At 36.4% G+C, this 17,085-nt stretch overlaps 2 protein-coding genes across 4 annotated transcripts; both read left to right on the forward strand.

Annotated features, from left to right (window-relative positions):
- Positions 1 to 3,655: 3,655 nt before the first annotated feature.
- LOC111787551 (transcription repressor KAN1-like) lies at positions 3,656 to 7,368 on the forward strand. 2 transcript variants are annotated; one of them, XM_023667551.1, is made up of 6 exons: positions 3,656 to 4,690; positions 4,860 to 4,936; positions 5,318 to 5,363; positions 6,309 to 6,477; positions 6,552 to 6,645; positions 6,993 to 7,081. In XM_023667551.1, exons 1-6 carry the CDS (start codon positions 3,988 to 3,990, stop codon positions 6,999 to 7,001), a joined length of 1,098 nt encoding a protein of 365 aa, XP_023523319.1. In that variant the 5' UTR covers positions 3,656 to 3,987; the 3' UTR covers positions 7,002 to 7,081. The 2 variants fall into 2 exon arrangements, with proteins under 2 accessions (XP_023523319.1, XP_023523318.1); XM_023667550.1 differs by having other exon boundaries at positions 3,657 to 4,690; positions 6,980 to 7,368.
- Positions 7,369 to 8,461: 1,093 nt separating this feature from the next.
- Positions 8,462 to 16,970, forward strand: LOC111788798 (ALA-interacting subunit 5-like). Of its 2 annotated transcripts, none has more exons than XM_023669313.1 (9): positions 8,462 to 8,766; positions 9,001 to 9,099; positions 11,363 to 11,421; positions 11,515 to 11,589; positions 11,707 to 11,823; positions 11,937 to 12,007; positions 15,113 to 15,413; positions 15,590 to 15,879; positions 16,615 to 16,970. In XM_023669313.1, exons 2-9 carry the CDS (start codon positions 9,042 to 9,044, stop codon positions 16,673 to 16,675), a joined length of 1,032 nt encoding a protein of 343 aa, XP_023525081.1. In that variant the 5' UTR covers positions 8,462 to 8,766; positions 9,001 to 9,041; the 3' UTR covers positions 16,676 to 16,970. The 2 variants fall into 2 exon arrangements, with proteins under 2 accessions (XP_023525081.1, XP_023525080.1); XM_023669312.1 differs by lacking the exons at positions 8,462 to 8,766; positions 9,001 to 9,099 and adding exons at positions 9,827 to 9,963; positions 10,198 to 10,296.
- The last annotated feature ends 115 nt before the right edge of the window (positions 16,971 to 17,085 follow it).

Here is a 17,085-nt window from a genome sequence, read left to right on the forward strand (position 1 = left end):
TACACCAGCTCGAACCTTACAAATATCGAGAGCGGTTTTAATGACCCGTTTTATAATTTCTTGTAAGTTTTTGTACCGAGAGATCAAAATGAGAAAGAATATTTTTTTGAACTTGTCAGTGGTACCCTATGACACCCTGAACCGAGATCACATTTGAATGAGAACGACCTATACCAACTAAGTACACGTTCTTAACCTCAATGGCTAAACGTGCTCCTCCTAAGAATTTTTCTAGGATGCATGTGAGTAAGGACAAAATATGCTGGAATGACTCGTGTTGGTCTGTGGGAATAGTCTTCACTTTTAAGGAGTAAGTAACATGACTATGTCGCAAAGGAACGTCGGGGCCATCAGGTACTAAATTTCAATTTCGAATCTTGAACATGGGTCGTTACATACCGATTTGAAAAACGACGAAGTTGACCTCTATATATATATATATTATTTGTAAAGAAATTATTGATGGGTAATAATAATTAACATAGGTTTTTGAGAAATTAAAAGAGTTTACTAAGTTTTTATCAAACAATTAATGAGAACCTTTGAGTAAAAGAAAAGAAAAGTAAAACTTTAGTTCTTATTCTATTTATGATGTTAAACATGTCAAACTTCTTTCACCTTAATGTGACATTAAATTTTATAAAACATCGGCCCTAGACTAAATGACGTTGAGCAAAAAACGGACAATATTTGCTAGCAATGGCCCCAGACTGTTACAAAAGGTATCAGAGCCAGACATCAGACGGTGACCCTCCAACAGGATAGGATCGTGAGATCCCACATTAGTTGGAGAGAGGAACGAACCATTTCTTATAAGGGTGTGAAAACTTCCATTTAATAGACACGTTTTTAAATCGTGAGCCTGACAGCGATATGTAACGAGCTAAAATGGACGATATCTACTAGCGGAGGCCCCATACTGTTACAAAAGATACCCGAGCCAAACATCGGACAGTGGCCCCCGACAGGGGAGGATGTTGCGATCCCACATTGGTTGGAGAGAGAAACGAACCATTTCTTATAAGGGTGTGAAAACTTCTCTTTAATAGACACGTTTTTAAATTGTGAGCCTGACGGCGATATGTAACGAACTAAAACGGACGATATCTACTATCAGTGGCCCCATACTGTTACAAAAGGTATCAGAGCCAGACATCGGACGGTGACCCTCCAACAGGATAGGATCGTGAGATCCCACGTTAATTGGAGAGAGGAACGAACCATTTCTTATAAGGGTGTGAAAACTTCTCACTAATAGACCGCATTTTAAAATTGTGAGACTAATAGCGATATGTAACGAGCTAAAACGGACGATATCTACTAGCAGTGACCCATACTGTTACAAAAGGTATCAAAGCCGACAATGGCCCCCAACAGGGGAGGATGGTGAGATCCCACATTGGTTGGAGAGATGAACGAACCATTTCTTATAAGGATGTGAAAACTTCTCTTTAATAGACACGTTTTTAAATCGTGAGACTAACAGTGATATGTAACGAGCTAAAACGGACAATATCTCTTAGCAGTGACCTCGGACCGTTACAATAAAGATTAGAAATATTGCTACCGAACCGCTCGAAACAAGAGAGAATTTTATAAGCGAGGAAAGAGAGCATGCATTTAAAGATGGGGTGAATCCCCAATAAGAAGCATTGATGATCATGTGTACTATATACACATGACAGTATTTAAGCCTAGGGTTTTGAAAGGGTCAAACCATAAAGACCATATAATAAAATAAAATCCAATATGATATTTTATATAATATGATTTATTATTTATATTCATATGTATATATATTTGCATGCCAGATAAGGATTGCTGAAAGATTAGAGAAGGAATATCTAGGAGAATGTAATGGAAAAGCATATAATAAAAAAAAAAAAAAATAATAATAATAATACACTAAGATCTAGAAGCTTCGTAAACGACATGTCGAATTTATTAAGGGAAGCAAACAAAAACACCTTTGTGGTCTGCAATCAAATCAAGGTCAATGCCTTCTCGCTCCTTTTTCTTATGATTTTTTTAATTAAAAAATAATGTAATTTAAATTAAAAATTAAATACTCGATTCAACTGGTTAAGACATATATCATAAGACTCGTAGCTCCCAGACTCTCTCTCCCTTAAATGACTAATGGTAAAGGTAACGTGCAGACTTGAGCCAACCACCAGATTGACTTTCTCGGGTCACGTTCTTTTGCTATTATTTCCTTTGCAAATAGGGAATGAACTCGATCCATTATCCAGTTTGAAGGGAATTGTTCGTGTTATAAACCATCAGGCTATGTAAATTGTACTTAGCTCAACCGTCCCTTAACTCAGTTCAATGAAATTATAAATTATTTTATTATTAATTTTAGAATAATTATGGTTCATTTAATATAGGAGTGAAATTATTTTTTTGTTGTGCTCTCATAGTACAAATTAAACAAAGAGTATTTATTTATAATATTGAATATGGAAATAAATATAAATTTCGTCCTTTATAGAAAATGGAAATTACAAATTTATTTATTTATTTATTTAAAAAAGAAAATAATAATAATAATAATAATAATAATAATAATAATAATAATAATAAATAATAATGTGTGAGAGAGAAAAAGAGATGCGAAGAGGGTGGGGGAAAAGTATTCACACGTGATGCTGTCTTTCTCTCTCGGAACATTTTTTATCCCGCCCTCTCCGGCCTTCTCAATAAATAAATTATTTTTTTTTAATTTACTTAAACAAATTATTTAATTTTGTTATTAAAAAATATTTAATTTTGAAGACGCTATAATATTTTAACTAGTTGAATTATATTCAAGTTGATTAAAAAAATAATTATATTCATATTTAATATATTTTTTTGGTTTTTTAATTTGTGGGTGGGTGATTCGAACTCGTACCTCTTGATTAAGACTAAATATTTCAAATTGTGAGATCCCACGTTAGTTAGAGGGGAAGAAAACATTCATGATATGGACGTAGAAACCTCTCTCTAATATACGCGTTTTAAAACCGTGAAAGTAACGACGATACGTAACAAATCAAAGCAAACAATGTTTACTAGCGATAGGCTTAGACTATTACAAATGGCATCAGAGTCAAGACACTAAACAGTGTGTCAGCGAAGACGTTGAACCTTTAAAGGAGGTGGATTGTGAGATCCCTCATTAGTGGAAGAGCGGAATGAAACATTCCTTATAAGCCTATAGAAACTTCTCCCTAGTAGATGCGTTTTAAAATCGTGAGAATAACGATGATACATAACAGATCAAAGCAAATAATATTTATTAGCGATAGACTTAGACTATTACAAATGACATTAGAGTCAAGATACTAAACGGTGTGCTAGCGAATATGCTGGACCCTTCAAAGAGGTGGATTGTGAGATTCCACATTAGTAGAAGAGGGGAATAAAACATTCCTTATAAGCGTATAGAAACTTCTTCATAGTAGATGCGTTTTAAAACCGTGAGCCTGACATGTAACGGGCCAAAGCGGACAATATCTGACACAAATTTTTTCTCAAGACAGATACCCCAAACACTTCCATTGGAATCTTTGACTAAAAATATAAAATTTTGAACTTTTTTTAATTTTTAATTTATCTATTTTGACTAGAGAGAGAATAGAAATAGAGTAAGAGGAGAGAGAAGGTTGTGCTATTCCTTCTTTCTTCTTCCTTCTTCCTTCTTCTTCTTCATTGTCATTTTCTGATATAAGCTCTTGAGAGAAACACCATAATACTCAAACCCCAAATCTCTCAAATTTTCTCTCTCTAACTCCACTTTCTCTCTCCTCATTTTCTCTCTCTACACTCCATTTTCTCTTGATTTGGCTTTCTGGGTCGGATTTTTTCAAGTTTTTATGAGTTTTCCCATCTGGGTTTCATCATTAAACAACAAAAATCCCATCTTTCCCTTCCCCCATGAACACTTTCTTAAGCAACTAGAAGAAGAACAGCAAGAACAGCAAGAACAGCAAGAACAAGGAGATGCCCTTGGAAGGGGTTTTTATTGAACCTTCTTCAACCCCACTTCCTGATCTCTCTCTTCAAATCAGCCCTCCAAATGCTTCTTCTTCTTCTTCCTCCTCCTCCTCTAATTCTTCTTCAATTAAAACCCTCACCCATGGATTCCCTCAAACAAATTTTGATCTTTTGAGTAATTCCGATAACCCTCGTGCCCACACCGACCTCTCTCTCGGTACCAACAACGATCTTCCCGGCCGTGCACTGCTACCCCCGCCGCTCCACCATCTTCGCGGGGTTTCGGGGTTCGACGTATCGGACCGGTTACGACCGATCAAAGGGATTCCCGTGTATCACAACCGCCCGTTTCCATTTTTGGCTGTGGATCAGAAAGATCATCGTTATCATCATCATCAGAACCACCATCAATTTTCATCCTTCTACCCGAATTACTCGAACCCGAATGGAGTTCTTCAAACGGGTTATCGAAATTCCGCTGCGAGGTTCAACAATGGGACGGTTTCGGTTGAAGGAATTAAATCTTTGCATAGTAATAGTAATGCAGCTTCTTCTTCTTCTGATGTTTGTTCTCATGGAATGATGATGAGATCCAGATTCTTGCAGAAGCTTCCTCCTAAAAGAAGCATGAGAGCTCCTAGAATGAGATGGACTACCTCCTTACATGCTCGTTTCGTTCACGCCGTCGAACATCTCGGCGGCCACGAAAGTAAACAACAAACCCTTTTTCTCTTCCGATCTCTGTCTCTAATGTTCGAGTATTTTTTTATTTTTTAATTTCACCAATTCGATCAATCGTAAGAGGGTATGATTAAGAACATCATCGTAAAAACACCCGAACATTAGAAACTAAAACATCTAAACATTAANTTTTGTAGGAGCAACACCAAAGTCAGTTCTTGAGCTGATGGATGTTAAGGATCTAACATTGGCTCATGTCAAGAGCCATTTACAGGTAATCATCTTTAAAACCCTTCATTGTAATCACAAATCTTTCCCTTTTTTTTCTCTCTCATATTGTCAGTGATTCAATGAATGAATGAATGAGTATTGTACTTTAATGGATGGCTATCAATCAGTGTGAGCCTTTTTTTCTTCCTTTTCAGAAACACAAATTCATATCTTTTTCTGATTTGAAACAGATTGAAAGAGAAAAGAAAGAGAAAAAGTTGTCATGATTACAAAATAATATGAACTTTGATCCAAAAATGAATGACTCCTCGTGACTAATGATGAAATCTAGACAGTCCCAGAGAGCCCACAACTCAGAGAAGAGAATTAAAATATTAATTTAAATCAAATGAGTTCCCAATGACTTGTTTTCTTTCTTTATCAGATGTATCGGACTGTTAAGACCACTGACAAGCCAGCAGCTTCCTCAGGTAATTCGTATTGTTTGGCTCTTCTTTTGTTTCTCTTTTTTCTTCTTCTAATTTGTTTTCGAAACCCGAGTTAGGGCGTTTGGGGTGTGAGTTCGACTTAAGGGCGGTTCGGCTTTCTAAGCTCGAGCATAAGTCGAGATGTGAATCGTAGCTCCAGCGTTGAATCAATAGACTTGAGTTGTAGTTCACAGGTGTCGATGTGATTACATTTATGGTGNTTTTTTTTTTTTTTTTTTTTTTTTTTTTTTTTTTTTTATAGCTAAATTGTGATTTGACATTAAAAGTTGGATTTAAGGGAGGTTTGGCTTTTGAAATTCGAGCGAAAGTTGAACCTAGAACGAGTTGGGAATCATAGCTCGAGCGGAGAATCAATAGACTTTAATCGTAGTTCACGGGTGTTGATGTGCTTAAATTTATCCTGGGTTATCGACTAAAATTTTTATTATAGCTAATTCGTGATTTGACATTAAAAGTTGGACTTAAGGGACGTTCGACTTTCGAAACTCAAGCGAAGAATCAACCGTCTTGAATTATAGCTCCCGAGTGTCGATATGATTAAATATCGTGGGTCATTGACTTTTAGTTAATTCGAGTTGTGAATCGTAGCTCAAGCGGAGAATCAACCGTCTTGAGTTATAGCTCCTGAGTGTCGATATGATTAAATTTATCGTGGGTCATCGACTTTTAGTTAATTCGTGATTTGACATTAAAATTTTTTTTTTGTTCGAACTTTGATTATGATGTTATTTTATTTTACAAAATTTCAAATTCACGAGTTTTGAGGAAAATTCAAATGTTAATATAATTAAAGTTATGGTATATCATTGAGTTTAATGTTGATTTAATATAAAGTAAATATCGATTTAATTTTTTAGTTTCAAATCACTTAATAAATGAATTTACATTTAAAAAACGTGTAATTTAATTCATTATTGATTGATGAAGGCCAATCAGACGGTTCGGGTGACGATGACGTATCTCCTACAATATGCACAGGCCGAGGGGACAATGCCCCAAGGCAATTTTCCGATCAAAGAGCTCCATTGGAGCGGTCCGGCCAGCCACCGCCGGATTGGGAATTTGGCTCCTCCACTCTTTGGTCTAATTCTTCAAGGTTAGTTCGTTTTTCCATTTTGTGTTTTAAAAAATTAAGAACATGTTCGAGAATGATCTCGCTCGATTTTGCAGAGATGTATGGCCACAAACGAACTCTAATGAAACGGATATCATTAGACCAAATTCATCTACCCGAATGCAACAAAAATCCATGCATCAAATCGAGGTACCATTTACAATTAAATTTATATTATGATCAATTAGATTTAGTTCGGTCGAGTTTAAGCACTTTCAATGATGCACGAGTGAATATACAAATCTAAGAGTCAATACAAAATCGTATATTCAAACTCTCGCACGAGCGTCGGTTTTCACACAAATATCAAAACCCTAAAACTAGGACCAATATAGTGATTTAGTAGACTTTCGTAGTGTCGTGTTCTTCCCGATTAATACTGATGACCTACTTATGGGTTCTCGTTCATGAACTCGAACTTTTAAAGTCTAGTGATTGATTCAAAATCGGGTTCGGGGCACGGATTAAGAAATTTGTGTGACAGGAATGTGATTCAGGTGCCATGAAGAGATACAATAATTCAGAGTGCAAGAAGCCAAGCTTGGAATTCAGGTTAGGCAGAGCAGAATGGGATCTCAAAGAAGACTAACAGTTTAATTTCTTTTTTTTTTTTTTTTTGGGTTTTTTTTTTTTTTGAATCTCTGTTGATTGAGTTGATGATCTTGGTGATTGTTGCTAATGCTATCATAATAGATAATAGAGATACACAAATGAAAGAGATGAATCATATTTTGATACTCGTTACTTCTAATGTTGATATAATCATTGTAGATATGGAGAACGGAGTCGAGTTCGGTTACGTTTCGAGTTTTGTATGATCTAAAATCAGATCAAATCGAATGGTGCTTAAACTAATGGTATTTTGTTGATATATTTCTCGTCTTACTTACCACATATCTCTGGTCCGTCAAAGCTAAAGAATCCTACTGTAATAGTTCAACCCCATTGTTAGCTGATGTTGTTGTCTTTGGGTTTTTTCTTTCGGGCTAGCGGTGGGTTTGGACTGACTGTTGCCCGAACCCATTGCTAGCTGATATTGTTCTATTTGGACTTTCCCTTTCGAGCTAGTGGTGGACTTGGACTGTTGCCCAAACCCCACCGTTATCAGATATTGTTCTCTTTGGATTTTCACTTTCGAACTAGTGGTGGGTTATGACTGTTACATCTACGGTGTCTTGACTACTAGACCAGCTTAGTCTCCACTAGCTCTAGTTTTAGTGCTGTAGCCATCTCCTTTTGTGCTAGCGGTGGGTTTCGACTGGCTGTTGCCCAAACCCACTGCTCCCAAATATTGTTTTATTTAGGTTTTCCCTTTGAAATAGTAGTGGACTTAGATTGTTGTCCAAACTCACCGCTACCAAATATTGTTCTCTTTGGACTTTCTCTTTCAAACTAGTGGTGGGTTTAGACTGTTACACCTACTGTCTCCACTACTAGACCAGCTCAATCTCCACTAGCTCTAGTTTTAGTGTCGTAGCCATCTCAACTCATAAATTTTTTCTTTTGTTTAAACTCAGCCTAACTCAAATAAGTTGATAACTCGATTCAAACGATAGTTATACTGAGAGATATCCACAAGTGAGATGGGGACCACAGATCCCATCTCTACGAAATTCTTCATTTATTTTTACAGGGATCACCACAAAGAATCCCTACAAAAAATATATATATATATATAATTTTTTATTGATATAATTTTTTTAAAAAATAAATTTTAATACCACAACATAGTCTTTCCTATCAGAAAAAATTTCGACATAATTTTAATTAAATTTTAAATATATAAATAATAATATTTATAATAATCTAAAATAGAATAATGGTACATTTAAAGAAAATCATAAAAATATAAATGGAAGACAGAAAATATATAAAAAAAAATATAAATGGTACATTTATTTATATAAAAGTTAGGACGAAGCGGGATGGGGAATAATCTCTCTATTCATTCTCTCGTTCTTCGTTTAAACTGAGATTTCTTATGGGACGAGGAGCCTCCATGGACCGACCCTCGATCCCGAGAGGTATAAGTAAATGGAATGATATGAGATTATTGATATTTTGAAAAAGAAAAAAAAAATCCAAAAAAGGAAAAGGCCTAATAAAGAAATTTCTTTTGAAAAAAAATAGAAAAATGAAAAACATGGAAACCGCGCGAAACTACTTCCACTAAAACGTCGATGATGAGCGATATGTTATCGTAGCCTTACCAAAACAAGAAGGTGGGTTCGTGAAGCAAGGGGCACCGATCGGATGAGATCCATCGATCAGGTTTGACATTCTGTTTTCTAACTTCTTTTTCGTCTTTTATTTTGAAATTTCTCCATTCCTTAATGAAAATTTCCCCTTAATTTTGGGTTTCTCTTGTTAGAATCGTTCAATCTATGAAGGAATAATAAGTTTTTGTTGTAATCCTCTGTTCTATTTCGAAAGAATGAAGGATCAAAGTTGTAGAAGGATGAGATTGGAGATTCATAACATTGTTCTTTTCTTTTTGGTGCGTAGAAATAAATAATACTCACGGGACAACGAGCTCGACGGGTAGAATGCAGCAAGGAAATTCTGATTCGTCCACCCCACCCAAGAAATCGAAGAAACCCAAATGTTATATCTTTTTATCTTATTCTAGTTTTTGTTTGTTTTGTTCGTCTACATTTTTATGTTTTCGTATACGATCTGTTCTTTTGGGCATTGTTTTGTATAATGCATGAAAAGCTCTTCCGTGGAACAGTTTTTTGGTTTTTGCTTCTGGTTCTGATCCATGTTTGTGTATCTTTGCATTACAATCGTTTTTAATGCAATCCTTCCAGCCATTTGTATGCCTCGTTCTCATGTTATGGCGTTTTGTATTCTGTTTTAGAGGCTGACTTCTTTGTTGATTGTTAATGGCTGTTTGTTCTTTTAATACGATCTGTTCTGCTCTATGATTTAATCTCTTGGAATTTCTTCCTCGTTTTTTGGGCGGTGTAGCGTGAGAAACACACCTATGGAGCAATTTTTTGTTTTGTTTTTGTGTTTCTGTTTGAGATCTCACCTCAGTTGGGGAGGAGAACGAAACATTTTTTATGACGGTGTGAAAATCTCTCACTAGCAGACGCGTTTTAACCTTGAGGGGAAGCCCGAAAGGGAAAGCCCAAAGAGGACAATATCAGCTTGGGCCGTTACAAATGGTATCAGAGTCACAATGGGCGAAGTGCCAGTTAGGAGGCTGAGTCCCGAAGGGGGTGGGGACATGAGGTGATGTGCCAGCAAGGACGCTGGGCACCGAAGGGGTGTGGATTTGGTGGGGGTCCCACATCGATTGGAGANTCTTTTGAAAAAAAATAGAAAAATGAAAAACATGGAAACCGCGCGAAACTACTTCCACTAAAACGTCGATGATGAGCGATATGTTATCGTAGCCTTACCAAAACAAGAAGGTGGGTTCGTGAAGCAAGGGGCACCGATCGGATGAGATCCATCGATCAGGTTTGACATTCTGTTTTCTAACTTCTTTTTCGTCTTTTATTTTGAAATTTCTCCATTCCTTAATGAAAATTTCCCCTTAATTTTGGGTTTCTCTTGTTAGAATCGTTCAATCTATGAAGGAATAATAAGTTTTTGTTGTAATCCTCTGTTCTATTTCGAAAGAATGAAGGATCAAAGTTGTAGAAGGATGAGATTGGAGATTCATAACATTGTTCTTTTCTTTTTGGTGCGTAGAAATAAATAATACTCACGGGACAACGAGCTCGACGGGTAGAATGCAGCAAGGAAATTCTGATTCGTCCACCCCACCCAAGAAATCGAAGAAACCCAAATGTTATATCTTTTTATCTTATTCTAGTTTTTGTTTGTTTTGTTCGTCTACATTTTTATGTTTTCGTATACGATCTGTTCTTTTGGGCATTGTTTTGTATAATGCATGAAAAGCTCTTCCGTGGAACAGTTTTTTGGTTTTTGCTTCTGGTTCTGATCCATGTTTGTGTATCTTTGCATTACAATCGTTTTTAATGCAATCCTTCCAGCCATTTGTATGCCTCGTTCTCATGTTATGGCGTTTTGTATTCTGTTTTAGAGGCTGACTTCTTTGTTGATTGTTAATGGCTGTTTGTTCTTTTAATACGATCTGTTCTGCTCTATGATTTAATCTCTTGGAATTTCTTCCTCGTTTTTTGGGCGGTGTAGCGTGAGAAACACACCTATGGAGCAATTTTTTGTTTTGTTTTTGTGTTTCTGTTTGAGATCTCACCTCAGTTGGGGAGGAGAACGAAACATTTTTTATGACGGTGTGAAAATCTCTCACTAGCAGACGCGTTTTAACCTTGAGGGGAAGCCCGAAAGGGAAAGCCCAAAGAGGACAATATCAGCTTGGGCCGTTACAAATGGTATCAGAGTCACAATGGGCGAAGTGCCAGTTAGGAGGCTGAGTCCCGAAGGGGGTGGGGACATGAGGTGATGTGCCAGCAAGGACGCTGGGCACCGAAGGGGTGTGGATTTGGTGGGGGTCCCACATCGATTGGAGACTGGTCCCGAAGGGGGGTGGATTGTGAGATCCCACATTGGTTGGGGAGGAGAACGAAACACCTTTTATAAGAGCGTAGAAATCTCTCCCTAACAGACGTGTTTTAAAAACCTTGAGGGGAAGCCCGAAAGGGAAAGCCCAAAAAGGACGATATTTGTTAGCAGTGGGCATTCTGAGTTTAAATATATGTATGTGCATCTTTGCATTGTAATCAAATGTGTTCCTTCTAGCCATTCGCATGCTTCATTCTTATGGCAATGACTTCTGTATTTCTGTTATTTCTCATTAATGTAAGGCCGATTCTATTGGCAATGCTATAGCAATTTGGTTGATGCTCATACATTTTTGTTAATTCCCTTGCAGATTCTAGATTTACACAGCAAGAACTTCCTGCTTGCAAACCAATTCTAACACCAGGATGGGTAATCCTATAAAAAGATTTGAATTTATTTTTTTGCTCAAGTCCCTATCATAGCGTTATGCACCTTTTTATTAGTGTGACTATTTGATTTCAGGTTATAACATCCTTTGTTGCTGTTGGCATTATCTTCATCCCCATTGGCATTGCTTCCTTATTTGCATCAGAACAAGTACTTTCTCGTCTGCCCCATCCTCGTAAATTCGATACAATGCAGCTTTTATTTATTAATCTATTTTTGGACTTTTAAATGCCTAACTTGAATATATGATTTCCATGATACTCACAGGTTGTTGAAATTGTGGACCACTACGACCAAGAATGCCTTCCTCCTGAGTATCTCAGCGATCCTCTTACGTTTATTAAAAACAGTAAAACTAATAAAACCTGTAGTAGGAGGTTGACTGTAAGTACAATTTCTATTCTCACTGTTGGAAACCATATTGGGTTTTGGTTTATTTCGTGTTTATCTCTTAATTTGTCTGTCTTTAGGAGTTTTAACAGCTGAATTCTTTTCAGGTTCCTAAACCAATGAAAGGTCCGGTTTATGTCTACTATCAGCTTGATAACTTCTATCAAAATCACCGACGGTATGTGAATGTTTTTGTTTGGTTATTGACAAAACAGTTTGTTGAGTCTTGAATATGAGCCCTGCTGTTTATTTCATGATTTGCGAGTTTTATTAAATTATGTGAATTGCCTCAAATTCTCGATATAACTTATTAAAGTAAAGAAGAGCTTGGTTTAATTTGTTGAAGTAAATATATGAAAATTGCATTTTAAGGAGGACACTGGTGGAAATAAGCCAACCTGTTCATCAGTTTACAGTTTTGCTTTAAGTTTATGTCTTAATTTACCTACAAGATAACTGGAAGTTAAGGAATTTATTCAGACATTCGTTAGGCTGTTACTCCTAATAACAACTCTTGTTGTGTAGTAATATTTTATTATTGCTTTCTTGCCTTCATTTGGTTTGCCCACTGTGTATTATTATCTTGTTTCACTTGCTTCATGCATTTCTTATTGATGATGGTATCATTATTTCCATGAGATGGAGGAAATTGGTACAAGCAATTAAGATGTGTTTATTTTATGAGGCGCCTTTTCGCTACAAGGAAGATCTAGGTGTATTCTTAAAGAATCTCTATGAATAAGAATAAGGCTCAGAAGGGGGGATGCCTTTATCTTNTCTTTTTATCTTATTCTAGTTTTTGTTTGTTTTGTTCGTCTACATTTTTATGTTTTCGTATACGATCTGTTCTTTTGGGCATTGTTTTGTATAATGCATGAAAAGCTCTTCCGTGGAACAGTTTTTTGGTTTTTGCTTCTGGTTCTGATCCATGTTTGTGTATCTTTGCATTACAATCGTTTTTAATGCAATCCTTCCAGCCATTTGTATGCCTCGTTCTCATGTTATGGCGTTTTGTATTCTGTTTTAGAGGCTGACTTCTTTGTTGATTGTTAATGGCTGTTTGTTCTTTTAATACGATCTGTTCTGCTCTATGATTTAATCTCTTGGAATTTCTTCCTCGTTTTTTGGGCGGTGTAGCGTGAGAAACACACCTATGGAGCAATTTTTTGTTTTGTTTTTGTGTTTCTGTTTGAGATCTCACCTCAGTTGGGGAGGAGAACGAAACATTTTTTATGACGGTGTGAAAATCTCTCACTAGCAGACGCGTTTTAACCTTGAGGGGAAGCCCGAAAGGGAAAGCCCAAAGAGGACAATATCAGCTTGGGCCGTTACAAATGGTATCAGAGTCACAATGGGCGAAGTGCCAGTTAGGAGGCTGAGTCCCGAAGGGGGTGGGGACATGAGGTGATGTGCCAGCAAGGACGCTGGGCACCGAAGGGGTGTGGATTTGGTGGGGGTCCCACATCGATTGGAGACTGGTCCCGAAGGGGGGTGGATTGTGAGATCCCACATTGGTTGGGGAGGAGAACGAAACACCTTTTATAAGAGCGTAGAAATCTCTCCCTAACAGACGTGTTTTAAAAACCTTGAGGGGAAGCCCGAAAGGGAAAGCCCAAAAAGGACGATATTTGTTAGCAGTGGGCATTCTGAGTTTAAATATATGTATGTGCATCTTTGCATTGTAATCAAATGTGTTCCTTCTAGCCATTCGCATGCTTCATTCTTATGGCAATGACTTCTGTATTTCTGTTATTTCTCATTAATGTAAGGCCGATTCTATTGGCAATGCTATAGCAATTTGGTTGATGCTCATACATTTTTGTTAATTCCCTTGCAGATTCTAGATTTACACAGCAAGAACTTCCTGCTTGCAAACCAATTCTAACACCAGGATGGGTAATCCTATAAAAAGATTTGAATTTATTTTTTTGCTCAAGTCCCTATCATAGCGTTATGCACCTTTTTATTAGTGTGACTATTTGATTTCAGGTTATAACATCCTTTGTTGCTGTTGGCATTATCTTCATCCCCATTGGCATTGCTTCCTTATTTGCATCAGAACAAGTACTTTCTCGTCTGCCCCATCCTCGTAAATTCGATACAATGCAGCTTTTATTTATTAATCTATTTTTGGACTTTTAAATGCCTAACTTGAATATATGATTTCCATGATACTCACAGGTTGTTGAAATTGTGGACCACTACGACCAAGAATGCCTTCCTCCTGAGTATCTCAGCGATCCTCTTACGTTTATTAAAAACAGTAAAACTAATAAAACCTGTAGTAGGAGGTTGACTGTAAGTACAATTTCTATTCTCACTGTTGGAAACCATATTGGGTTTTGGTTTATTTCGTGTTTATCTCTTAATTTGTCTGTCTTTAGGAGTTTTAACAGCTGAATTCTTTTCAGGTTCCTAAACCAATGAAAGGTCCGGTTTATGTCTACTATCAGCTTGATAACTTCTATCAAAATCACCGACGGTATGTGAATGTTTTTGTTTGGTTATTGACAAAACAGTTTGTTGAGTCTTGAATATGAGCCCTGCTGTTTATTTCATGATTTGCGAGTTTTATTAAATTATGTGAATTGCCTCAAATTCTCGATATAACTTATTAAAGTAAAGAAGAGCTTGGTTTAATTTGTTGAAGTAAATATATGAAAATTGCATTTTAAGGAGGACACTGGTGGAAATAAGCCAACCTGTTCATCAGTTTACAGTTTTGCTTTAAGTTTATGTCTTAATTTACCTACAAGATAACTGGAAGTTAAGGAATTTATTCAGACATTCGTTAGGCTGTTACTCCTAATAACAACTCTTGTTGTGTAGTAATATTTTATTATTGCTTTCTTGCCTTCATTTGGTTTGCCCACTGTGTATTATTATCTTGTTTCACTTGCTTCATGCATTTCTTATTGATGATGGTATCATTATTTCCATGAGATGGAGGAAATTGGTACAAGCAATTAAGATGTGTTTATTTTATGAGGCGCCTTTTCGCTACAAGGAAGATCTAGGTGTATTCTTAAAGAATCTCTATGAATAAGAATAAGGCTCAGAAGGGGGGATGCCTTTATCTTCTCTTTCATTTGTATTATTATTTTTTTTAACTTTTTTTTTTTCCTACGGAAGTAAAAGATAAAAATTGTTAGGCTAAAAAATATTGTGCACCTTTTGATATCGTTTATCCTTGTACTTCCCAAGTCCTCAACAGCTTTTTCTATTCTTTTTCTTCCATTTTAACATATTTTTCTGTTGTTTTTGACGTATGAAACATTATCAGTTATGTAAAAAGCAGAAGTGATAAACAATTACGAAGCAAGGCAGCTGAAGCAAATACAAAAACATGTGCACCAGAAGCGACCATTGGGACAGGGGATCCAATTGTCCCTTGTGGCCTCATTGCATGGAGTTTGTTCAACGACACGTATGGTTTTTCCTTGAAGAACAAGGTACTTCCCGTCAGCAAGAAGGACATTGCCTGGAAAAGTGACCAAGAAAAAAAGTTTGGATCTGATGTCTATCCTAAAAATTTCCAGAGTGGAAGTTTGATTGGTGGTGCAAAACTAAATGCGAGCATACCAGTGAGTATGCTTAATCTACCTTCTACCCTCTTCGTGTCGATGCTGTTAGATTTCAGTACTGTTTACCTCCTCTTCATTGCACTTCCCCTTTTTCTTTCTTTCTTTTTTTTTTTTTTTTTTTTTTTTCTTTTTCTTTTTTTAGTGGATAAACATGCTTCCATTTTTGTGTGTAATAGCTGAGCCAGCAAGAGGATCTTATTGTTTGGATGCGAACAGCTGCATTGCCCACCTTCAGGAAACTATATGGGAAGATAGAAGCAGACTTTGAAGCTAATGATATAATAACAGTGGTGATAGAAAACAACTATAATACTTATAGCTTCGGTGGTAAAAAGAAGCTGGTCCTTTCAACCACCAGTTGGATTGGTGGGAAGAATGATTTTCTAGGCATAGCTTATCTTTGTGTTGGAGGACTCTGCTTGTTTTTAGCAATAACCTTCATACTCCTTTACGTCATCAAGCCAAGGTGAGCAAATTAATCTTCTAAGCATACAGATAACTGCAATTTAGGGTAAGATAGTCACTTGAATCAAATTTATAGAATATGACGAATGCAACTGCCCCTGTTCTTTATTTTGAATACCATGAATTAGTGCTTCCATTTTCTTTATGTTAACTGTCCTATTAGACTGGATAGTTGGTACTTTAGGATGACTACTGTAGTTATTATGAAACCTACATATGTTTTTCCTTTGATAATTGCACTACCACAAATAGGTAACTATATTAACCCTCCTCTTCATCCTTCTGCCTCTCTCTCTCTCGCATACCTTTTTCCGTATACTCCTCGACGTTGTTGCTTTACTTTTCATTTTTGATGGCACAGAGTGGGTATGGTCAAGAATCGGAAAAGAGGTATCTTCAACCTGTATGAGATTTTCTCTATTGGAAATTGTTGTGTCATTGTGCAAATGAAGGCGTGTTTGTTGGTTCTCATGGCTAGAAATTCTGTAGGATAACCAGAGCATAATGGATTCATGTGGATACAAAAGTCCATGAATAAAAGAGGAGCCCGTGTTGAAATTCCTTAAATAACCTTATTATTGATGAATTCATCTGTAGCTCCTATTCTAGGAAAGTGTTTATTGTGGAACTAAATGATTTTAATTAAGTCTAAGCGTTCAGGATTGTCATCTCTTCTTTAATTATAAGTTGTTCAACATTTAATCACAGTCGTATCTTTTACTGAATTGTCATGCAGGCCTCTTGGTGATCCATCCTATTTGTCCTGGAACAGAAATGCAGCAGGGCAGTTAAGCTAAGCATCTCTTCTGCACCAAATTCTCTTCTAATGCTCAATGGTTTAAGGTAATAGAATGAGGGGAGGAGGTCTAAAGGTGTTGAAAGCTACTGGTAATTAAAGAAGCCTACTTTATTTTTCTGGTAGCTTAGACTTTGGTTTATAATATATGTATATCTTTGGACCGTGTCTCATTTACTGAATTCACAGATGAAAACGATTCGATGTAAGCTCAATATTAAGGTGGGGAAATGAAATTTATAATCTCCTCTTGTTGAAAAAAGCTGGGGATTGAGGGTGCTACCCTTGCTTTGCTATATTATTATAAGCAAAAAAATTACAAACTTACCGATCGAATTTGAATAATTTTGTTTGTAATCTTCGAGCCGAACAAATTTCGAAGTACAAGATCCAAAATTATATTTTAAATCG

This window comes from Cucurbita pepo, chromosome LG02 (assembly GCF_002806865.2).
Source record: "Cucurbita pepo subsp. pepo cultivar mu-cu-16 chromosome LG02, ASM280686v2, whole genome shotgun sequence".
Taxonomy (NCBI): domain Eukaryota; kingdom Viridiplantae; phylum Streptophyta; class Magnoliopsida; order Cucurbitales; family Cucurbitaceae; genus Cucurbita; species Cucurbita pepo.

Bases quoted from the DNA above. Each gene is read 5' to 3' on its own strand.
- LOC111787551 (XM_023667550.1), top strand. From the start codon at position 3,988: ATGCCCTTGGAAGGGGTTTTTATTGAACCTTCTTCAACCCCACTTCCT. The intron at 6,478-6,551 runs GTTAGTTCGTTT...TCGATTTTGCAG, and splicing joins CTTTGGTCTAATTCTTCAAG to AGATGTATGGCCACAAACGA. The intron at 6,646-6,979 runs GTACCATTTACA...TTTGTGTGACAG, and splicing joins AATCCATGCATCAAATCGAG to GAATGTGATTCAGGTGCCAT.
- LOC111788798 (XM_023669313.1), top strand. From the start codon at position 9,042: ATGCAGCAAGGAAATTCTGATTCGTCCACCCCACCCAAGAAATCGAAG. The intron at 9,100-11,362 runs GTTATATCTTTT...ATTCCCTTGCAG, and splicing joins GAAATCGAAGAAACCCAAAT to ATTCTAGATTTACACAGCAA. The intron at 15,880-16,614 runs GTGAGCAAATTA...ATTGTCATGCAG, and splicing joins CTTTACGTCATCAAGCCAAG to GCCTCTTGGTGATCCATCCT.